The 24,861-nt window shown below is 39.7% G+C and overlaps 1 protein-coding gene across 5 annotated transcripts in view; it reads left to right on the top strand.

The window, feature by feature from the left end:
• The window catches only part of MYPN (myopalladin), a 107,893-nt gene that overhangs the window by 62,259 nt on the left and 20,773 nt on the right, over positions 1-24,861 (top strand). For all 5 annotated transcript variants that reach the window (XR_006777068.2, XM_045783329.2, XM_045783330.2 and 2 more), the window contains 8 exons: positions 32-173; positions 2,402-2,425; positions 5,028-5,144; positions 5,535-5,907; positions 12,763-13,353; positions 13,737-13,875; positions 23,080-23,301; positions 24,476-24,625. Coding sequence is in view for 4 of the 5 variants with exons in the window: in XM_045783329.2 (XP_045639285.2) it covers positions 32-173; positions 2,402-2,425; positions 5,028-5,144; positions 5,535-5,907; positions 12,763-13,353; positions 13,737-13,875; positions 23,080-23,301; positions 24,476-24,625 (1,758 nt within the window). In the remaining variant the exon portion in view is untranslated. The remainder of the gene's footprint in view (positions 1-31; positions 174-2,401; positions 2,426-5,027; positions 5,145-5,534; positions 5,908-12,762; positions 13,354-13,736; positions 13,876-23,079; positions 23,302-24,475; positions 24,626-24,861) is intronic.

The raw sequence follows: 24,861 nt of genomic DNA, 5'->3' as shown, positions 1-24,861 counted from the left end.
CTTTTTGGCTCTAACAATATTCTCATTACAGATGTTACAAAATTTATCAGCCTCTGAAGGTCAGCTGGTTGTCTTTGAATGCAGAGTAAAAGGAGCTCCATCTCCTAAAGTTGAGTGGTATAGAGAAGGGACCTTGATAGAAGATTCTCCAGATTTTAGAATTTTACAGAAAAGTAAGTGAATACTTTAAAATTATTTTTCTGATAATTAATTTTTATAAATATATTGTATTCATTTATTTCTATAACTTTTAACAACTAATTAAAAATATAATTAAAAGAATAAAAGAAAAATTACTTGCAATCATAATCCTCCAAACTAAATCCTATTAATACCGTGTTGTCTATTCTCCAAAAATTTCTCCATGCATGTTTTTCAAAAATAAAAATAAATCATAAGCTTTTTTGTAAATTGATTTTTTCACTCAACGTATCATGAACATCTTTTCACATTAATAAATATACTTTAAAAACAAATCAATATAATCAATTTTATATTTATTTAATCTCCTGTTGAACATTTAGATTGTTCACAAATTCTTTTGTAAACTGCTTCAATGCATATAAAAGAAAAATCATTTGTGAATATCTATAGAATAAAGAGTATTGGGGGTGCCTGGCTGGCTTAGTCAGTAGCGTATGTGACTCTTGATCTCGGGGTTGTGGGTTGAAGCCCCACATTGAGTGTAGAGATTATTTAAAAATAAAATCTTAAATTAAAAAAAAGAATAAAAAGTACTAGAATTGCTACTATAAATTCACCCAGTTTTAGGCTTTCAATATATATTGCCAAAATGCCATTCCAAAAGGTTGAACTAAGTTGAGGATAATCACGTAATTGATCATCCAATCTGGGACACTTTGGGAATGAAAGAGACTGCTATTAATAATTACACAGAGGGGCACCTGGGTGGCTCAGTCGTTAAGCATCTGCCTTCGGCCCAGGGCCTGATCCCAGGGTGCTGGGATCCAGCCCCGCATCGGGCTCCCTGCTCTGCTGGGAGCCTGCTTCTTCCTCTCCCACTCCCCTGCTTGTGTTCCCTCTCTCGCTGGCTGTCTCTCTCTCTGTGTCAAATAAATAAATAAATAAATAAATAAATAAATAAATAACCTTTAAAAAAAATAACAATAATTACACAGAGATCCCAGGAATAAAACAGGTCTATCCCAAATGAACCGGGACCGTGTTGTCCTAGCTATATTCTACTACAACCAACAATATATGGGAATGCCGTTTGTCTCATACCTTCGCTAATAATGGGTATTAAACATTTTTCAAATTTTCACTAATTTTATAGGTCCAAAATGGGAACATCTGTTTTAATCTGTACTTTACTAAGTAAATGTAGGGTGAAACTTTTTTTCATGTTTATTGAGTCTTTGTATTTCTTTATTATTAAATTACTTGTTCATATCCTTTGCTCATTTACATATTGAAGTTTTGTTCTTTTTTACTATAAGAATTATTTATACATTCAAGTGGTCAATTCTTCTTTTTCTTATCATGTACTGCCTTCACCTTGACCCATTTCGGTCGTTGGAATTTATTTGCTTTTTTGTTAATTTGTCTCTGCTTATCACTGATATGAGTCAACTGCTATCAGGTTTTAACAACAGTAGCAGCAACAATAATATAATCTGAATACTATTTAAACTTGAGAAAAAAATATTAATAGTTCTATCGGTGTTGAAGGTTGTAACTAAGTTCCACAACTCTTACTGAATGCCTGCGATTGAACACCTGTATTCTATATTCAGTACCACGCAGGCACTTTCATGAATGTCAAAGAATTTTAAGATAAAGAACCTGTTCTCTTGTTATCTATCCTGAGGCTGTTATCTCTCCGGAGGCTCTCTGGCTAGGAAATGTTTTCCTAGCCAGAGAGTTCTTCCTCCATCTTGTATATGCAAATATCCTTCGGAGACAGGATACTTTATCAGGCAGGTACAGTGTAGTGTGAATAAATTAATCAGATCTAGAAACCTTATAGCAGGAGATATAGTCTACTTTTCTTTAGGATGTGAGAACCCTAGCCAAGAATGAGCTCTCAGTGTTCACAGACTTTGTTTCAGGTAAAACTGAATGGGTACCAGTAAAATGGGCACCTGAAACCCTAACTCAGTCACGTTTCCTCACCTAAGGCTTTATGTGTCCCAAGTGGAATCCAGGTGTGTCCCAAGATATGGCGACATCTGGTTAGCAGCTCTCTTGCTGCCCTTCTGTGACAACTGTCCTGTCCCTGTAGAGGTCATTGGTGCTTTACTTCCATACTTACAGGTTAACCTCATCAAATCACTCATGAATATACAAGAGACTGAAATTCTATAGGAAGTTTCTGATGAAAATATAGCCTCTCGGTAAAAGAAATGCTTAGAATCTTTTAATTTTTTTTTTCTTTTAGAACCTCGATCCATGGCAGAACCAGGTAAGTATCATTTTAACTTTAATTTGTTAGCATGTCAGCATGTTAGCTTCAGTGATTTTACAGATATATAAATATATATACATAAATCAGTGGTTTTATGTATATTATATAAATAATAAAACATTGATGTTACACTGGTGTCAAGAAAAAAATGAAAAACAAGGTTTTAGAAACAGGATTTCAACCCACTCTATCTATTGTAAGAGAAGGAAAGAAGGAGAGCACATGCAAATTTGGAATTTATATCCGATACTGAATATGAATGTAGTTAGTTCCTGGTTTTTAACAGATGTTTCTTAGGAATATTTTCCCTCTTTCTTTTGGCCCCCCAAACTGGATAGAGCAATTTCCATGATGCTAGATCAATTCCAATTCCACAGCTTATATGTCTCAAAACTTATCCACCAGATCTTGAAATTTGCAGAGTCAATAAAACATCCATGGTGTTATTAGATTTGGTTGGGAAGATATCAAGATGACATGGGAGTGATGGTAAAGGTGAAGCTCTTACCTCTAGAAAATGCAAGTTACTCACAAACCACAGTGTAAACATCTGTTAGTCTTCTCTGTGATCACCCTAGAAAATTCTATTGTATTTATACCCTGGGTAAGAATGATGGTTTGGGATTTCATTATTATAATTCTCTCTTCTGAAAACTGAATGGAAAGGCATTCCAGAAGTAGACATGGAAGATCCATGTGGCACAGCCTTACCACCCTAGGGCTTTGGGGATACATAAGTAAAGACCAGAGCAGCCTTACCCTTGCATTGCTTGTAGTGCAGTGGTACTTTTCCCCCTTGAAAATATCTCAGGTTCTGACACTTTTGTCCAGAGCAGGCTTTTCCACTAGGCCATTTCATACACAAAATCATTTCAGAGTCACCCAAAAGGGGTCCCTTCCCAAAACAATTGCTGCTTTTCCCGGCTCCGTGATCTAAAATTTCATAGCCAGAGAATACCCTTTAGAGTCAGAATACTTTATTTTATCAGGTAGGTACAGTGTAGTGTGAATAAATTGATCAGATCATTTTCTGAAAGTGGTTGTTGAAGGCTGAGAGTAGAAATGTTTGGGAAGGGGAACAGGGAGAAAGAAGCATAGTCCAAGAGCTTGGAAAAAGTACAGAGAGGCACCAAAACCAAACTTTGCCTTTCCGTCATTTAGGATTCTTGGCAGCAAGTGAAGAAGACCTAACTAAAAGTGGTGTAAGCATTAAGAAAAATGCATTTTCTCACATAGCAAGATGCCCTGAGAAATGTCGTGATATTGGGTGATTTCGCATCTTCAAGATCATTGGGGGCCAACCCTTCTTCCCAGTTCCCATTTCACCGTCTTCAGGCTTAGTCTTGTTTTACTCATCTCCCCAGACGGCTGCCACAGTTCCGAGTATTGCATGCAGACAACAATGCAGAGGCAAAATTAGGGAACAAAACTTTCTTTTGTTTTCTTCCAAGAGCAAGGAAAACTTTCTCATAAACTCCCCAAGAGACTTTCCCTCCTATTTCATTGACTGGAATTGTGTGGCACATGCCATGACTTAGCAAGAATAGAGCTTAGTATGACCAGTCATGGTTCACCACCTGAGACTGGGAGAGGCCAAGTTGCCTTGAAGCACATGACCGCTCCAAGGAGGGTGGACAAAGCCAGAATTCTGTTAGGAGGGAGGAAGGAGGATGACGAGCTATGGAACAGGTACTCAATGCTGTCTGCCGTGGCCTCCTGTCCAGTTTTCCTAGAGGCCGGCCAGCAAATTCAATTCAGTTATCACGAAACAGTGAGATGCCAAGTCCCTCCTAACACAACTATGCTTTTGTTAATTTTGTTTTTAGTGTCAGGTCCACTGAGTGATAATTGACTGTTTATGCTACTGTCCTATACTTCTCTTCACGTCGAAGAACATCTAACTATAATAACTTTAGGTTACAATCATGTGGTTCAATCTGGAAATCATTTTGGTAGTTATTCAAAGGGGGTTCGTGCTGTGTACTGAAGTAATCCGTAAGAATTACCGTAGCATTGCAAAGGAAAAGATGCATTTCACTCTTCTTTCACCTGGAATTTCAAATTACTCTATCAGCTAATTACTACAAGCTCAGCAAAATATTTCTTGCCCAGTTTTAAATGGTGGCCTTCATTTAAAATTACCTCAGTGCAAAAGTTCCCCACAGACATAATGGGAGACCTAGATTTTAAAATGTTTTATTAATCCTTTTATGTCACACAAAATCTCTTTTTGCTTTAACTCCTAACTTGTTTTTGTGATTTGTAAGTTTACTGTTTCTTGGTTCTATTTTTGTCATCTGGACTGATAACATAAAAACAGAAAATAGTCTGGGAATTCACAGTATATTAAGATATTATATTATCATAAGACCCTCTTGCCAGGGGTCTATGTAGGGTTTTTTGTTCTAAATCCTTTGATTCATTAAGCCTGTTCATCAGTAAATCCTATCAAATAATTGTTTGGACTAATTATTTTCAAACAATTAGTAGAATCAACTTCTTAGATTGACTTTTGTAGAATCATCATCTGATATCAGTAAATTTTGTAATTCCATTTCCACAATTAAGTCTGTAACTGTTTTGTTTTACTGCTGTTTAGAGGAGATTTGTACTTTGGTCATTGCTGAGGTGTTTGCAGAAGACTCTGGATGCTTCACGTGTACCGCAAGCAACAAATACGGCACAGTGTCAAGCATTGCACAGCTCGATGTAAGAGGTAAGGGCTCCTGAAAGTCAGAACAGTCTAGACTATGGAACGATATTCAATTTTCAATTTTTTATTGCATTTATGACCACCACCACCAACTATTATCCTGCTGTTATCTCTTATATTCCCTAAGAAAACATCTCCTTGGTCTTTCATAAACTTCTAGTATTCTTTCTAAAACAGTACTTAGATTTTTAGTTTAGTTTTTGTTTCATTTTGGTTTTTTTTCTGTATCCTCACCATTCTTTAATGCCCCAGATTATGGTCACTGTTTTTGACAAGCATTCTCCCATTAACGTACTCATCTGGTTTGGATACATGCCCCCGCTCACAGTTACAATCCTATCTCAGTTTTATTGAGTAAGGCTAACAGCTCAGGTCCTATTATTGTTCTTGTAGGAAATGAAGACCTCAGAAATAATGGGTCTCTTCACTCAGCCAATTCCACCACCAACCTGGCTGTTATTGAGCAACAGGCATCCCCACCCAACCCAGAGCCCCCTTCTGTGGAACAACCCCCTAAACCCAAACTCGAAGGCGTTCTGGTGAACCACAATGAGCCCCGGTCCAGCTCAAGGATTGGGCTACGTGTGCACTTCAACCTGCCTGAGGATGACAAAGGAAGTGAAGCATCTTCTGAGACTGGCGTGGTGACCACCAACCAGACCAGGCCTGATTCTTTCCCGGAGAGATTCAATGGACAGGCAGCAAAAATCCCTGAGCCTTCTTCGCCCATCAAAGAACCCCCTCCAGTTCTGGCCAAACCCAAACTGTAAGTAAAAATTAGAATGGATGACCAAGGGTGCCTGTGAGCTTCTCTGAATCTGCCCTTAAAAATAATGGGGCTGAATGGGACACCTGGGTGGCTCAGTTGGTTAAGCGTCCAGGTCTTGATCTCAGAGTCATGAATTCAAGCCCTGCAATGAGCTCCATGCTGGGCGGGCAGGCTACTTTAAAAAAAAAAAATGGGGCTGAAAAAGGGAATTACAGAATGATAAGATACAACTTAAATGCTTGGCAAACCATAAATCCTTCCATCAGCGTTATTGTACTGTCACTACTATCCTTACTGTTAAATATTCTACCTCTGAAAAATGTTATACCTAATGTGACCCCTGAACTAGCTGATAAAGATGTTTGTCTAACATTAGAGTCTCCGGCTGAAGCACTTCTACACTATTCTTATAAAACCCCTTCTTGCATCTAATAATCCTTAGGGTCTGTAATTTTGTCCTTATGTTTCCCATTTCTGCTTCAACTAAAGCTTTTGTAGTCATTATGGAAGAGATATTTAGTACGTTTTCAACTGTTCCTTGCTATGGCTAGATATGCTATACGTAACCACAGTAGGTTTCGTATAAAATAATGGGGATGAAAGAATGAGGAGTCAGAATTTTCAGACTCACCTTGGGGCCTGATGTGGTGTCACCCTACCCTCTAGACAGCCTCTGTCAGAGCCATTTTGCAATGTTTAATGTTCATCCATCATAAAGCAAACACAGACCATGATATTACTACGATGTTCTGTTTGAGCCACACGTCAAAATTATAAAAATTATATTTATAATTACAGAAACCTTTAGAGGTCAACGTTAAAATGTATAGTAACAGTGCTCCCGTCATGTGCTTCTCAGTGCAGAACACAAGATGTTCATTGGAAGCAGGACATGTCGTTTAGTTTTATATTCTTCTCACGATCACATAAGGCAAAATCCTGGGGCATAAAATTAAATGTTATGAAACATGCTTCTTGGAAAACCATGTCCAAAAATGTCTCTGTCCCCTAAAAGTTCTGCTGGTCACAGGAAATAGGAATTCACTAAAGTAAAAAAGAGGGAAGGCATTACTATAAGGAAATAGGCAGAAATGGGAACCCAAAGGCAGCCAGGTCTTGCCTGGATACCCCAAGGCTCTGTCCACCACTCTCTCTCTGTCTGGAACACCTCCTTGTTTCTTCTTTGCATATCCTCTTCACTCTTTCCTCTTTGAAGACTCATCACCTCACATCTGGCCCATGATGACATGTCCCATTCTACGACTTGTGTCATGTTCCACTGCTAATTAAATCGTTCATAGCAGCTGAATTCCAAATATCAGCTAGATATGCTATACGTAACCACAGTAGGTTTCGTGTAAAATAATGGGGATGAAAGAATGAGGAGTCAGAATTTTCAGACTCACCTTGGGGCCTGATGTGGTGTCACCCTACCCTCTAGACAGCCCTGTCCAGCCTGGTCAGGTGCAGAGGATTTATGTTTGGAGGAAAGAACAGTCAAATGGATCAAATCGGAACTATGAAGGACAGTGGAGTAGGGGGTGGGAGAATTTCTCAGAAAAGGGAGTTTTGGGAACAGATAATCCAAAACAATTTCTTTGGGAACTGCCTTCTTTATAGAGTCTCCTCTTACCCAGAGACTGTTCAGGGGCTACTAGGTACATCAGTTAGGATTCGGTTTAGCTTCATGTTGCAGAAAACCCAAGCAAATGGTGGGCTAAACACATGAGGGTTTTTCTCTTAAATGAAGGAATTAGATGGCCAGTCTGGGGCTGTTAGAGTGGCTCCATAGTCATTGACAACCCAGGCTCCTGTCTTTCTGCTCTGCCACCTTCACCACTGGCTTCTTCTCCAGGTCCCCTCATGGTCCAGGATGGCTGATGGTGATCTAGTCACCGCGTCTGATTTCAAGCTGCAGGACAGGCAAATGGGTGGAAGGCCCGATGTCAGACTCTTTTTAAAGAGCCTTCTTAGGTCTTACCCAAAATCTTGTGCTTGTATCTCATCAGCCGGAACTTAGTCACACGGTACAGTAGCTGCAAAGGAGACTAGGAAGAGTAGTCTTTGGCTGCATATGTTGCCTCCATGAGTAAAATCAAGTTCTTTAACAAAGGGAAGAAGTAAGTAATCAACCAGCAGTATCTGCCACATCAGACTTTCAATTAATATAATAATTCTTGCTATTAAATTAGGTAGTGACGTCCTCTACAAATCCAGTCCTCAGCACTATATAATTCTTTAATCGTTTTTGCCTTCCTTAAGTTTTCTGTTAAGTGTGTGTATATAAGTTTGTATTGGTAGAGGTGTGAATATATACGTACGTGTGCACGCACTCACGCGTGCGTACAGATATGCACCCAATCCTTTGTGAACCCATATGTCTACAGCCTTTTCTTACTGGTTTTGACCTCATTGGTTTTAATCTTTTAGGTTTTGCATTAAAATATATTGACTCTCTGAGTAACCTTGAGGATATAATTTTCTGCTTGCTCCTTCAGTTTGCCACTCATACAGAAAATAGACATAATTCTTACAGATCCTAAAACTGCAACGGAAAGAGAAACTGTCATTGTTAAACATTGTATCATCAAAGCCTAGATAATTCAGACTTTGAGATTTTCAACTTGAATTCAGCCTGTCTAGAGCAGTGATTCTTCATCCTGGCTACACTCTCGAATAAAATGTAGAACTTTTAAAAAAATATTTATGCCTTCCATCCCCACTGAATCAGAATCCTTCCACAGATTATTTTAATATTCAGCCAATTTGGAAACTACTGGTCTAAAGTTGAAAAGTCTGGGCTACAACCCTTTATCATTCCACCCCAGCCCATACACACACCCCTCCACACCCAGGAAAACACAATAATTAACATTTAAAGTGAGGAAAATGTCAGACAAAAATCAGCATGTACTGGGAAAGCCTCTGTTTTGGGGACAAGTGTTTCTTTACAGCAGTGGTTCTCACTCCCACATGCATGCAAAAACCACCTAGAGCCTTGCTAGTCACACTGAGGGCACCACCTGGGAGCTTGATAGAAATGCAGATTCTCAGGTCCCATTGCAGACTTGAATGGGAAACTGGGGGTGGGGGCAGGGAGGGCAAAATCTGGGTTTCAACCAAGCCCTCCAGAGGCTTCTGAGGCTCATTGAAGTTTAAGAACCACTGACCTACTTTTAAAAAGATAATAATAACTAGGCCTGGATCTTTTCCCAGGTCGCTTGACTCTCTGGGCAATGGTGCCTGAATTATCGAGATTTGTTTGTCTTTTACGCTCTGCGGGTGATTCTAATGCACAGCCAGCATGGTAGCCACCGCTAAAGCCACAGCTAAAAGCCAGTTGCAGAGACATATTTGCTCAGAACTAGTTATCCGAATCAGTGATGTGCTGGCAGATGTTTTAACCATGGATAGAGACAGGGAAGCCCTGATTTGTAGCATTTGCCAATTTTCTCCCACCGTGTTCTATTTCAAGCTACTAAAGAAAGGTGGTTAAACTGGGAATTGGAATGAGATGTGCACAATCTGCTCTGCAGAGCAATCGAGAGCTTTCTCCAGCACACACTGTCCCAAATTTTTGTTGCCAAAACTGCTTTCAAAAGTACTTGATACACCATCCCATGTTTGTTTTGTTGTTTTTGTCACTAAGCCTTTTTATCTCAACAGTTCAAAATCCCTAAGAAATTCCTTTGTACCCCAGAAACCACAAGAAGCATCCTTATTATTCTGAAACTCTTAATTTTCATTCTTACAAATCTTGAAATTGATATTTGTCGTTCAAAAACTAAGAAATAAAATAGCCACCATTTATTGATTACTTATATGTTTTAGGTGATTTGATCAACTCTCACGACAATGTGGAGATATTACTTATTCCTGTTTTATGTATGAGGCAATCAGGGTCTGAAAAAGTCTAGAAACTATAGAAAGCCACGCAGACAATAAGGGGCAGAGCTGGGATTAGGACCTAATCTGTCTGTCTGTCTGCAGAAACCATATTCTTGAGCACCGTGCTTAAATTACATGTTGTGGCAAAGGAGAAGATATATTCAGGTAACCCACCTGAGCGAGCTGATAAATCTGCCTGGGTAAAGCTGGATGTCAGCTTGAAAGCTGATAAAAGAAAGCTTGGGTAAAAACCTGACTTCAGAAATCCTCATGGCAGCAGAAAAGAGCACCTGAGCTCATAGCCATCTATGACAGGCTGTTACTTTGAATTAGAGATGTTACTTGGGATTTTAGAACTAGTAGCCTTTGTAATTAATTTTCGCTTCCTTTAATCTTTCATTGCACTTTGCACCTTCGTTATCAAAGCAGTAGGTAAGTTCCATATGTTCTCTGTAAATAACTAGTAGTTATTTGTGTTGCATGTATAGTCCGATTTTGAGCGCTGAATAGCTTGTACCAGCTCGGGCATATTTATAACTCCTAAAATGCCTAGCAAAGTAAACACAGAAGATTCAATAAAAGGTCGTCGAATAATGGAATTGACACCTGATGTCATGAATACGTGAATCCAAACTGCTGTTTTAAATCCCTTCTGAAACAAGACTAATAAAATGAGAAACCAAAACCAGAAAACAAAACAAGAACCAAAACAACAACCTTGTTCAAATAAAAAGAGACATTATTCTCAAATGAATTCTTCCAGAAACTTAGATAATCCAAACAATTTGACAGTGTATCTCACATATCATTATGTTTAAGGTTTGTGACCCTCTCTAATCCAATATACTGCATTGAATGATAGAGGCTAACATGTCATTGGAAGTGTCACTTAAAGTAAAAAGCTAGTTCTTAGTTTTTATTCAATGGGAACTAAAGGAAAATAAGAATCTATCAATACCAAGTGACCTTCTGCCCCTTTTTATCATCCTTATCTTTCTGAGATTACTTACTTGTCATATACTACTTTTTCTATTTCCATAGTCACAAGAAAATATTTCTGCAAAATCATAAGACTAAAATCTATGTAGACTACTCTGTACAGAGATGTCCTAAAAACCATATAGCATTGTCTCAGGCAGAATGTGACCTGACAAATATGAAATCCATTAAAATCTAAAGATTTTTGTATTTTCATGCCGTTGGGAAAGTTAACACTAACAGAAACAATATTAATTGTATATATTTTATATTTTCTAAGGATAATCTAACAAAGATATTTCTGCTTCTCTTGATTGCTGAATCTTTCATTTATGGTGAAACGAAAAGATTTAATTAATCTTTAATTATATTACTTTATTCTCTCATCTTAAACATTTCTAAAAAGGAGAGAAAGAAGAAAATTACTGTACCAAGTGGCTAATGCTTCTGAATTCTTAGTTTAACTCAAAACAAGAATTTTTATTCACGAACAAAGAAGGATTTCGTATTATATAGCCATTTGACAACAGATGGGACTCTGTTTTGTGCAGTTACTTCTCCATATATCGTGTATTAGCAATGTTAATGGAAGGAACGAGAAAGGTCCTAAACTCCCAGAATTAAGAAAAATCAAGGTTCGAACCTCTTGGTTCAACTTTATTACCATTGGTGTTGACTTTCTAATGCTATGAAAATACCGAGCCTTTCATTTTTAATAGATCTCATATTCAGCAAATCACCTTCTATGTTCCAGAAGCAACCTATGTTTCTGAAGAACATAAAATCGTGGTAGATTTGAAACACCACAGTCTTTTGTGTGGATCTTCCCGTAGTAACTCGCTTGAGAGTAAATTCTCCTAAACAGCAAAGTTTAGCAGCCCTGACGACTTTATGCATATAAGCTTTTTAGAGATTTTCATTTTCTATTTTCTTTCTTAAAAAATAAGTAACCAGGGGCACCTGGGTGGCTCAGTCAGTTGAGCATCCGACTCTTGATTTTGGCTGAGGTCAAGATCTTGGGGTCACGGCATTGACCCTGGCATCGGGCTCACTCTGTGCTTAGTGGAGTCTGCTTCTCTCCCTCTCCCTCTGCCCCTTTCCCCGTGCTCACTTGCTCTCGCTCGCTCTCTCTCTCTCACTCTCTCTTTCTCCCAAATAAATAAATAAGTTTTTAAAAAAATAATAATTAACCATTTTGTTAAGATAAATTAAATAGACTGTGGACAAATCATGTAATGCTTCTGTGACTCAGCTTCCTGCAAAAGGAGAAAGTACTCCTAGCTTGATCTTCTCTCTCCTCTTAGGAACAAGAAAAGTCTAAGGCAATGTTTCTAATTATGGTTGCCATACAATCTACCATTCAAACCATGGTATATTTGAGAGTAAAAGAACACTGTTAATAATTATGCCAGGAAAACAGGCATAAACCAAGCCCGTCCAGGATGTATTGGGACATATGGTCACCTTATCTATAATGCTTTGTTGTTGAGAGAGAATGAGAAACGCCAGGACACATCCAGCGCCTTCATTAAGGTTTGCTTTAAAATGAGGCAGAATGAAGAAGACCACGCACTGAGGTACCTACATCAGCGTGCGGCTCACTGCCTCTGTCCCAGAGCTGAGATACAGTCTGCTCCTATCGGAACTTGAGGCATTCCCAACAGAGGACCCTTGTTTCTATGTCTTTTCTCTAATTTAGACACATTCTAAAATGGTGCTGCCGTGTTGCTGGGTCCCAACACGAAGGCTACAGTGTGAAGGAGGCCTTTCGGAGTTGTGTGTTGTGGTAGCTTTGCTCCTTCTCGCTGATGATAAAACAGACTCAGGAAGGAGACGCAGCTCACAGGGATTTGATCAGCTCACTTCTGGCAACTCCGGTTGTGCGTTCTGAATCAGCGTAACATTGTAAACAGCCTGTCTTTGGGTTCTCCGATGCGCGAGGCCGACAGTGACAGATTTCCCTTCTCTCTCCCTCTCTGTGTGCAGTGATTCCAGTCAGCTGCAGCAGCTTCACAACCAAGTCTTACTGGAACAACAGCAGCTGCAAAACCCATCTCCTTCCTCTCCTAAGGAGTTTCCTTTCAACATGAGTGCTTTGAACGCCACTGCTTCCCCGGCGGTGACAATGTCCAGCAAGCAGGTGAAGGCCCCTTCATCGCAGACGTTCAGCTTGGCCCGGCCAAAGCATTTCTTCCCCTCTCCAAATACCACCGCAGCAACCGTGTCCCCCTCCAGCTCTCCAGTGTTCACCCCGAGCAGCACTCCTCAAACCATTCAGAGGACCGTCAGCAAAGAGAGCCTCTTAGTTTCTCTCCCCTCTGTGCAGACCAAATCCCTAGGAGCAGTTTCCATCCCCAACGAGCCACCCCCTCCAGCTCCAGCAGAGCCAGGGCCACCGCCACTCACATTTGCCATCTCCAGTGGAAACCAGTTTCAGCCCCGCTGTGTTTCCCCAGCTCCTGTCTCTCCCACCAGCCGGATTCAAAACCCAGTGGCTTTCCTCAGCTCCGTTCTGCCTTCTCTCCCTGCCATCCCACCCACCAACGCCATGGGGCTGCCCAGAAGTGCACCATCCGTGTAAGTGTCGTTAAGATTTCTGGAGTAAACGGTGTCACTTAAGAAAGGACATATGTGTGGGACAGCTTGGTCCGGGACAGGACTCTCATTTAGTGGATTCCTAGATAATCCTATCTCTTAAGCACTAAACAGATATTGAACACCTTACAGCAAAGAGCATGATTACTTTAAGTAATTATTGATAATTTAAATATTGAAAACACCTCTACAAACACAGATTCTCTGTGAAGTGTTCAACTTTTGTACATAATATGTCCTCCCTAAGTGCCCGATGACTCCTGGTGTCTGACTGCCATTTCAGCCACTCTGATTTCTAGGCTTTCGGACAAGGGTTTCTGGCAAGGGTTTCTCATGGGTGTGTCAGGTGCGAATTTATTTTACAGGCCATCCCAGGGACTAAGGAAGAAAAACACAAAGTCTCCCCAACCGGTGAATGATGATTTCATTCGTGAAACTAAGAATGCAGTGATTCTAGACTTGGGGAAAAAAATGAATTTCAGTGATGTCAGATCAAACCAGCAGGTAAGATTCTTCTGCTCAAACAGTTTATTGTAATTTCATGATAAGAAATACCATTTCAGGGGTGCCTGGGTGGCTCAGTTGTTGAGCATCTGCCTTCAGCTCAGGTTGTGATCCCAGGATCCTGGGATCGAGCCCCACATCGGGTTCTCTGCTCAGCGAGAAAGCCTGCTTCTCCCTCTCCCACTCCCCCTGCTGGTGTTCCCTCTCTGCTGTCTCTCTCTCTGTCCAATAAATAAATAAAATCTTGGGGGGGGGGGAGAAAAGAAAAAGAAATACCATTTCACTCAATTTAGTCCTTGGATGGTCAGTTCACCAGACCTCAGTGAGCCTGACCCTGCAGTCTTAGAAGATAGAGCATAGATTAGCCGAGGGTCATATAGGAAACTCATCCACAAGGATCTACAGTTCTTGATTACCCCAGTAGTTAATTCAGTGTAACTGCTTATATGTGTTTGTGTAGAATGGAATATGGTAAAGAAAGAGAGAGACCAGCTAGTCTGTTGGCCATTCCAGCAATCTTCAGCTTGGTGTAGGCAAACACCATCACACCTTTGAAAAATTGCCACATATGAGAGGATCTAGACTTAAAGGAATTCTGGGATGGCACACTGTCCTTTATCTGACTTCTTCAATCTAATGTGCTAGAGGTCTGTTCACCAGTTCCTCTTGATCTTCACATTAGCTTGAATCATGTGAAACAGCCATTAGTCAATATCCTGTGGTTCAACCCATACAAGCCCTTGCTTACTAGTGAGTGTTCACACTGAAAGAGAGAAAGGAAAGTCATAGGTGAGCATCAAATAAAAGAAAAATAGACTGACTCTTTTGTTATTTGAGCCATTTATTTTTGCATTTCATAACGTGTTTTTTTTTAAGTGTAGGTTTACATTTTAATTACCTAATTCTTGGTTTATTTCCCAAGGTGGGAACTGATCAAAAATCTATTTTGAAACATAAGATGAGATTTCAGTCAAAACTACATGCCAAATTGTGGAATTTGTGGCATAAGTGATCCCTGGAAACAAGGCTCCAGATTTCCCTGCCCATATGCTGTTTTCCTTTGTTTCTGTCTTTTATCTCTAGTGGAGCACAGGTATTTTACACCTGTGCGATATGTTGGGCAATTTTTACTAAGTAGATTCTTTTGAAAATGTGCTGTTTAAAATCTTTTTAAAATTGACTTTAAATTGTTGAATTGAAGAAGAACATTGAAGCTTGTTATAATTGAGTACACTTTTCACGTATTATTTCACCAAATTATGTATGTTTCTGGGAGGCAAATTCCAAGGCAACTATTCTTCTCCCTTCCATCTTCTAGATGGAGACATGGGGGCACAGTTGTCAAACTGTCAGTGGCAGAACTAGAACTAGAGCCCTAGTCTCCAGAACACTTCACATTTACCCTGAAAATGTGCAGCCTTTTTCAGTTTTATGACAATTACCTTTAAGGCTCCATAAATGTTGCTCTGTCTGATGCAGATTTGCTTTCCTGTAATACTGTCATCACATTTGTGGCTGTTAATCCTTCTAAGTGTCACTGAAATCAGAGCTGTGTTCAGCCTATGTCTTTTGCAACTCAGAGAGGGAGCAATTAGAACCCTGCAAAAATAATACCAGGTCAGCACACAGGCTGTGTGATGTTACTTTCATAGTTACTCTGTGGTGGATCCATGCTAATCTGCCAGCCAACTCAGGGCAAAGTAGGGTTTTTCTCCTAATTACCTGAAATGTGAGTATATGTGCACATGAACGTCTATGAGTTAAGTGCCATAAACTTGATAGAGCTCATTATTAACTCTGGGGCTAAGAGCAGGGACTAGGAACAGTTTCAAAAAGCATGTCAGTACTCTCCATTTGAATATCTGTGACATGCATCGGTGTTCTTCTGAGATCATTATTCTGAGAATTGCTAAGCCAGTTTAGTTACAGAATTGGTTCTAGATTGAGTTCTATGCCATGGATAAGAAAACCAAGCTGCATAAATGCAATTCAGGATACTAAGGATCTATCTAAGATGGAAAGTTTGCATTAGGTTGGTAGGTGTTGATTCTGATAAACTTTTGAGGAGTAAAGTGATGACCACATTATAATACTGCTCTGCCATTGTTGCCTTGGGAAATGATAGTGAAGATGTCGTGAAGAGCTGTCTAAACTGTACTGTGGCTTGTTGATGAAGTTAGAAGAAGAAAACTTGCTTGGGAAAGTGGGAAAGCAATCATAAGGAAACACGTGTGTATTGACAATCGTCTGTATCTGCAGTCTGGGGACACGGGAATCAAATGATCAGTTTTCTCATTCCCGTATTAGGCTGCCCGTACGAGGGGGAAGCAAATGATATCTTCTGAAGAGTATACATTTGTTTTTGTTTTATTTTGCTTTGAAAACTTTTAGGTCCAAAAGCTGGACTCTCTGGCCCTATTTTATTCCTAGCCAATGAAGAACAGTACCCTCTAAGAACACGTGTGTGGTCTAGCCTTATCCCATTATGCTGAGCAGGAAAATAAAGCAGAGGTCCTTGAACAATGAATATTGACTATAGACGATTTCCTCCCCAGAACTCAAACTCCTAATGTTTTAAAAAATGGTTTTCTTTGACATATCTACCACTTTGTATTTCCCTATTGTAATATTTCAGTGTTTACTTTCTAACTCATTTTATATAACCTTTTAAAATAGCAATTAACATTTACCTGTTGATTCTTAGAACATTGTGTGACACAAAGGTGTCATCCTTTCAGATGTTCATATTTATTAAAATGGTTAACTTTCTAAACTGACAGTTAAGTTTCTTTGAGTTGGGGATAAGCCAAGAGAGGTGCCCAGCTTCTAGATTTTAGGCTGCATTATTTCTTATTTTGAAGGGTATCATTCACCATCAGTGGGATCTTCAGTGGACATCAGTAAAACTTACATGGTTCAGGATAGCAAGGTGAATCTGAGAGGTCAGAGGAAACCAGGATCACAGGATGTAATAATGAAGGTTTCATGGCCAATGATTTTAATTCACACATGACTTACCATGATTTTCTACACCCAGTAACTACTTGGTGACTGTTAATCTCTAAACACACACACACACACACACACACACACACACACACACACGCACACAGAGTCTTATTTCAGCTTCCTTCCTTGACCTCGTTTCCTTGGAAACCTTCCCATCTCTTTATTCTGCTCCTTCCCCCCAACACACTTTTTTTTTAAATTAATGCTTCTTTAAAACTGTCTGTGGTTCCCAGATACTGCCATGTGTGACAAAAGAAAAAATATATGCACCTAATTCTTGCAGGCTTTTTGTTCCTCTAATCTTCTTCTCTAAGCTGCTTAGTCATTTCTTCTATCAAAAGCATACCTCTTTCATCTCTTACTCCGAACTCTTTATGAAAATCCTATTTTGTGAGTCTTGCCATCCATTCCTTTTCTGATAAGAATTCCATCCAGCCATTGACCTTAGGTTGCTTACCTTGAGCATAATAGAACTTTGGGACATTGAAGTGTCCCTATGTCATCTGCTGTGGACCCAACCAGGATGCACCAGTCACAGGCTCTCTGGGATCTGGGATTGGTGGATGTCTTAGTCATCGCTGCACCCCTGTTGTGTCTGGCACAGAGAAGGTACTCAGGGAATATTTGCTGAGTTAGCACATGGCAATGGGATTTACATAAGTTTCAGGTAAGATAATGAAACTTTTGACCAAATAGAAAATTTTGGATTTGTGGCCTATCTATGGAAAATATCTCACTTGACTACCTAGATTTTGATTATGCCTAATTGTGGATACTACCCTATGGTAATAATCCATTTCAATCAATAGATTAAAGAGATGAAAACACCGAAATTAAGCAAAACTCTAGTGTTAACTGAATGTCAACTTCATTATCTCTTTTGAGCACAGACATCACTTACAAGCAGCTAATGCAGAAACTGCTGCTTTTACTCACAAAGGGATAAGGCAAGGGGAAGTGGAGAAGGTACCATAAATTCAGTCCTGGGAATTCAAAACCTGTGTCTACCAACAGTGGATCAGTAATACAGCCTTTGTGCAGAACAGTGCAGAAAGCACCTAAATTTAACTTAAACGTATTGCTTTTGTTTGCAAATTTCTTTACAAAATCTGAGTCCCATCAGTCATCCCTTGGAATGACCATCTTGATTTATGTGTAATCAGGGTAGTTATCCTTGGGATAACCAACTCTTAGGTGCAAAGCGCTACAAAAAGATGTCAATTTCTGCTTTGGGAATGGGATACATCTTGGGTAACAGCTCAGAAGTGAAGTTTCAGTGCTATCACAACAGGCCACATATCCCTGACACACAACTTGATGGTTTCCTTGTTCCTGTTTCCAAATTCCCAAATATTTTATGAAATCTTTCATGGAAATTCCTTGATCTACAATATTCTTATTTTGCTGCTCATTTGTAATTAATACATCATATATATACCTGGTACATTAAACAAGTATGTCGAAAAAGACATTTTTTTCTCCCAGTATCCCTTTGAATTTATTCAGTGGGACTATTTCTTCTCCTGCTCTGGGCCATCTCCAATATAAGGCAATCTCAAAGCAGTTTGGGCCACATTTAGTTCATTTAAGGTTCTGTGGTAACTTTGTTGCAAAATACAATCTTGATCCAGTAGTACCAAATGTCCAGTCCTTGTAGTAACCAACACTCCAAACCATATTCAAAAATAAGACCCCACACACAAACACCCCTGTCCATACCCCACACGGCAGGGACTGTTAAAATGGTGAACCTAAAGCCAGGAAGGGAAGCGTGGCCAGCTGCTCTCTTTTTTGCTCCCTCCTCCCCCACTTTACTAACTGCTGTTCCTCACTCCCTTTCCCAGCCACGGAGAGAAGAAAGCTGACCCCACAGTGGCTCTGTCCTGTTTGTGCCCCACGTGTGCCTGACGGGACCCATCACAGGTCCTCTGCCCTGACACAATGTGGGAGCAAAGGCTACTTTAAGTAGCCTTTGGACAAAAAGCTGCTTCACTCCTGACTCCAGCTTTTTTAAGCAGGAGTCAGATACTAACCCACTGTAGAAAGCAAAGCAAACTCTCCTAATGGGTCCATTTAATCTCCCTGGCTGAGCTTGAAGTGAAGGCAGGTACCCTTGGGGTACAGGGGGAGGCAGGAGATGCAGAGACACAACAGCTCTCTCCAAAGTCCTCTCACTGGAGCTTCTTCCCCTCATTCCTTTGTATCTCTAGTGGAGGTGAGGGGTTTAAATGGTCTAGTCTGTCTGTAAGCACCTGCTTTGAAATTTCTGGAGAATAGTTTGTCTGCCAACTCACTTGTTTTCTGATATCTAGCCCATGTTGGTGTCTCAATAAAAACTTCCCGTGAAGATCTGGTTGCAACTGTATCCTCAGTACCTAGTTATGAGTAGTATTTTTGAAATAACTCATTGAGTGTTCTGTTTCCATCACCTCCCAATTTGTTGTACTGATAAAATAATAAATATATAACCAATATGCATACATTTATGGTAAAACAAAATGTGCATATTTTCATCATATTGTTCCTGTAGTTCCTTGGATCAAATCAATTCAATTATTTATAAATTCCATGAAATCAGGCCCCAACTTGGTAAAACCAAGTTTGGAACACATGGAGACAATGGTATTTATATTCTTGGGCGGGCACTTACCTCCTCATACATCTCGTCCACTATGTTCCTGAAAGTTAGGTGTAATCATAACTTACCACTATGTACAAAACACTTCCTTGGGAAAATTACTTCATACTTTCAAAATAGAATTTCAGGAATTCATCTCTCCCTATAATGACTCTGACAATGTATTTAGCCAGGAAGTTAACAGCCCTTACAGGTCAGGCAATAGGAGAAGCTTCAGGGAAGACTCTTTAATTTAGAGCAAGGACTCCATTAGAACAATGGCTAAAGTCGGTATGGAATGGACTAGGAATTTGGGGACTTAAATGAAACAAGATGAGAAGTGGTAGACGGCTAAGATCTCCTGCCACCCTCACAAAAATTCTGGCGTTTCCTGAACCCTAGGATCTGTGTATGAGGTTTGAGAACTATATGAATTTTTCTGTTTGAATGTAATTTCTTTTTTTTTTTAAGATTTTATTTATTTATTCGACAGAGATAGAGACAGCCAGCGAGAGAGGGAACACAAGCAGGGGGAGTGGGAGAGGAAGAAGCAGGTTCATAGCGGAGGAGCCTGACGTGCGGCTCGATCCCATAACGCCGGGATCACGCCCTGAGCCGAAGGCAGACGCTTAACCGCTGTGCTACCCAGGCGCCCCTGAATGTAATTTCTAAAATAATAAAACTTCTATTTAATACCTACTTCATATGGTATGGGAATAAAATGATTCATTGGTTTTACTTCCAAATATCCCAGAAAAATAAACAAATGTGTTAAAAAGAAAAATAATATATGTTCAAAAGCATAAATGCAATTCAAGAAAGAAGAAATATGTAATCTTCATGTGATTTTAGACTGGCAAGACTAAGAAATATTTCAAATTTGGGGGAGCGTTTATTGTATTTATGGAAAATATAGTCATTGTGAAGTGTTAGATTGAATCGTATGAAATTCTACATTTTCGACCTACAACAATGTCAGTTTCATATAATTCAACCTAATAGGTAGATAGTTGGAAGCTTTAATTATTAACTTGTAAAAAAACTCCTATAATGTAGAAAATAGTCTTAATACTTTTAAACTAGGTTTCAAATTAATAGAAGTGAATATTTTTTTACTTTAACTGATTTGAATTATCTGACTAAAAATTAATAAGCTGGGGCGCCTGGGTGGCTCAGTCGTTAAGTGTCTGCCTTCGGCTCAGGGCGTGATCCCAGAGTCCTGGGATCGAGCCCTGCATCGGGCTCCCTGCTCCGCTGGGAATCTGCTGCCTCCTATCCCACTCCTCTTGCTTGTGTTCCCTCTCTTGCTGGTTGTCTCTCTCTCTGTCAAATAAATAAAAAAAATCTTTAGAAGAAAATTAATAAGCTAACTGGATGTTAATCATTTTCGTCTCTACCCTGAAAGATCTATGGTTTTATTTTGCTTACCCAGTGTGAGATGTGGCCAAGAGAAGAAGATTTAAAATTGGTTTCAAGAAATTGAAACCAAGAAACATCTGATTTTTGTATTTCTGTGTTTCATAAGTTCCAATTCTACACAAAGTCAGTGATAATATGTATAAGACAGTAACATGAGTAATGTGATTTAATAGCTTGAGAATACATCTTATGTATCCTGAACTCAATCGCTCTGCCTAAGACGGGGTGCAGATGTATATCAGCCGTGCACTTCCAAATTCTATTTCAGAAACATCCTAGTGCCCTCTCCATGGAGCTCCCCTAAATTATGAAATTGTGGTTAACTAGAGTCACAAGCTTAACAGAATGTCCTACCCTCAGCCCAAAGCCATGGCTCTGGAGTCCTCAAAGATGCAGTTGTAACAAGTGATTACCCCCCATGCCATCCATGTCTTCGCTCATTCTCCAGATACTCATTGAGCACCTGCCATGAGGCAGACGCTATTCCAGGTGCTGTTGATAGAGTGAGAAGCAAGACAAACAAGATCTCTGCTCTAGGGGAGCTAACATTCTAATCCTTAGAGATATTCAATCACTCAATCAATAAACAAACAAACAAGAAATATACTAGATAGCAACCAGTACTGTGCAGAGTATTAGAACGGGGAGTTCATGTAGATGAAGTGGACTGGGAAGGCTGCTTTGGGGAGGTGACAGATAAGCTTGATAGAATTTGGCAGGGAGAGGGAATGACAGGAATTCAGGATAAGTCCTAGATTTAGGGTTTAACTTGGTACACTCAAAGTGTGGTCTGAGGACGCGTGGCAATCTGCAAGCTATCACCTCTCCACCTTGGCATAAGCACAGAAACTGAGAGTAACCATTAAGAAATTTTTATAGCAATTTGACAGAAAAATTTTATGCCTATTAAATATAATAATTTTGCATGCCTCCTAAATTTCATTTTGCTACTCATTCATTTTTATTTCACTTTACAAAACTACACATTGGAAAATTTTTAAAACCTCGTTTTCACCAAAGGTAGTGTAAGACACACTGACTTAACTACTTAACCAAGTGGATGGGTAGTGGCTCCATTTTCTGAGATGGGGAAAAGCAGGGCAGGAGCATCTCTGGGAGACAGAAATCAAGTGTGTGTTGTTTGGATCATGCTAGGCTTGAGATGCCCCTTGGGCACCCACGCCATGATGTAGAATCAATCCCTGGATATATGACTCTCATGATGTATAGTAGATCATCGGTATATGAGTTTTGGGGAAAGATCAGGCTTGGAGATATGGGTTTGGAGCCATCAGCATGCAGAAGGTATCTGAAGCTGTGAGATAGGATGAGACCACCTACCTAGGACTAGGAGCTAGCAAAGGAGACTGATAAGGAGCAACTAAAGAAAAAGAAGGAAAACCAATATGGTGTCGTGAAAGCAAACAGAAAAAAAATGTTTCAAAAAGGAGAAAGTAGCCATCCTTGTCTAATGCTGCTGAAAGATCAGGTAAGGTAAGAACAGATAAGTGACAACTGGATTTGGCAAATTTGGAGACCCTATAGTAATAGTAATCTCGGTGGAACAGCGAGAACACAAGCCCAATTGGAGTACATTAGCGAAAAAGTGGGTGACAAGGAAATGATCCTGTAACAAAACAAAATTATTTCAACTAGTTTTGTTGTGGTGGGAGTAGAGAGATGCAATGAAGATGGATATGGAGTCGAGGGAGATTTATTCAAGACAGGTTTCATCAAGTATGCAGATGGGAATGTCCAGTAGAGACAGGAAGTTGGTAATGCTGGCATGCATCAGAATGCAATTCAGAATAGCTTTGCCATATTACCAGATAGGAAGTTCTACATAGTAAAATGGGCATTAATAGTAGTAATGGAAATTACATTCCATCTTCATTTCTCTGCAGGATGCTACTGGGGCTCCATACTCAAGGTGAGGAATCAGGATTCACTAAGGCAGTTTGGGATTATAGTAGAGACATTGACATCTCCTTTAGTGCTCCATGGTGAGGAACTGGAAATGGAACGTGCCTGGTTTATTGGGTTTCCATGATATATATTTAACATGTGAATCTAAACAGTTCCATCCTCAAATTATACTGATAGACACCTTCTTTCTCACCCATAGAATTGAAATTGAAACATGTTTGCCATTTTGACAGGAGTACAAAATTTCAAGCTTTGAGCAGAGGCTGATGAATGAAATAGAGTTTCGCTTGGAACGTACCCCTGTTGATGAATCAGATGATGAAATCCAACATGACGAGATTCCCACGGGCAAGTGTATTGCTCCCATCTTTGACAAAAGACTCAAGCATTTCCGGGTTACAGAAGGCTCTCCAGTGACCTTTACCTGCAAAATTGTTGGGATACCTGTTCCAAAGGTAGGGGAAGATGATCAGCCGCTTTGGCCAACCAACAACACAGAACTGTAGACAGTGCCTTCAAGAAAGTCTTATCAGATTCTAGGGAACTGTCTACAGAGGGAATAAAAACCACCACCAGAAAAACTAACAAAGCCCAGATAATTTTACTAAAAAGATACAGTCAGGGATAGGATTGTTAAAAAATGAGGCCAAAAATAAATCAGATTTACGGGTAAGTTAGAATTTTAATAAAAGTTTAAAATAAACTTCTTAGTCATAATCCTCCATTTTGGGCTATTGATTCTCTCAACCACCAAACTCACCAAATTGGTATTTTTCTTTTTCTTGAACACTTAGTGAATACCCACAAAGTGCCTGTTGTTGCACGAATTGAGCCATATTTGTATCATTACTATTAGGTTGGTAAATGCTGAAAATGTCATATCGTTATCACTGGCTGCAGAAAAATCTTATGAGTCACCAGAATTTTTTGGCAGTCAGCTGAAAGAAGGATTTACACCCTGTATGGTTGTGGTAGGGGATCTCTCCACTCCACTTTCACAAACATTAGCATAGTGTTATCATGTATGCTTAGGTAACCAGGAAATGTGGAGGAGAACAGCTGCAGCCAGTACTTTAACCCCCCTGTCTTTGAGAGATCTCCTTGGTACATGCAGAACTCAACATGAAAAATATATTTATTTAAATGTTAGCCAGATGAGAAATTTAGCAAGTGAATCCTGGCCTCTTCCCACTTGGTATAATAAACCATACTATCCTTTCAAGTAGGGTGAGCTATTGTAGACCCTGAGATGTGTGACTGCAGAAGACTTGAGCTTGTAAATAGGATAATGGGGAAAAAAATTCAGGCATCTGGTTTTCATTATTTTGCCTCTGAAGACATGTCCGGTCCTTGGGGTGACTTTTTAAGTGATTATGAAGTACAATAAAAAGAGCCAAAAGCTTTATCTCAATCCTAAATTACGCAGAATTTTTGATTTAAGTATCATGTCTGTACAAGTACAGGAGCAAAAACAGTCATTTTTAAAATATTTCTTTTCGAACTGCTTTATAAGGGATGGGGCACTTGTAGAGATGGCAATCAGCCCTTGTCTCATCCTACTCCCTACTTTATTATCCTCAAAAGATGTGCAGAACAGTATATGTTCTCCTTGATTATCTTTCATTGCAGGTTTACTGGTTCAAAGATGGGAAGCAGATTTCAAAGAGAAATGAGCACTGCAAAATGAAGCGAGAAGGAGATGGGACGTGCTCTCTGCACATCGACTCCACCACCAGTGATGACGATGGCAACTACACCATCATGGCTGCCAACCCCCAGGTGGAGAAGCAGGGTTCTGCGCTGTGCTACACCCTGAGGAAGGAGCACTGATGTCATTGTGAATGAGACCTTGAGAAGTGCGAGTTACTAAGGATTGCTGAGGAAAATGAATGAGAAGCATTGTGATTGTGTGTAACCAGAGCACAGTATCACAGCTTGAAAGACCAGTTAGCCACTGATGGGTCGCTCAACCTTTGAGCCTTTGTCAAAGGACATTAGTAGTATCTGTTCACTAT

The sequence above is a fragment of the Ursus americanus genome, chromosome 6, assembly GCF_024610735.1.
Source record: "Ursus americanus isolate L20-20 chromosome 6, mUrsAme1.1.p, whole genome shotgun sequence".
Taxonomy (NCBI): Eukaryota; Metazoa; Chordata; class Mammalia; order Carnivora; family Ursidae; genus Ursus; species Ursus americanus.
This window is presented reverse-complemented; position numbering and strand designations above follow the sequence as displayed.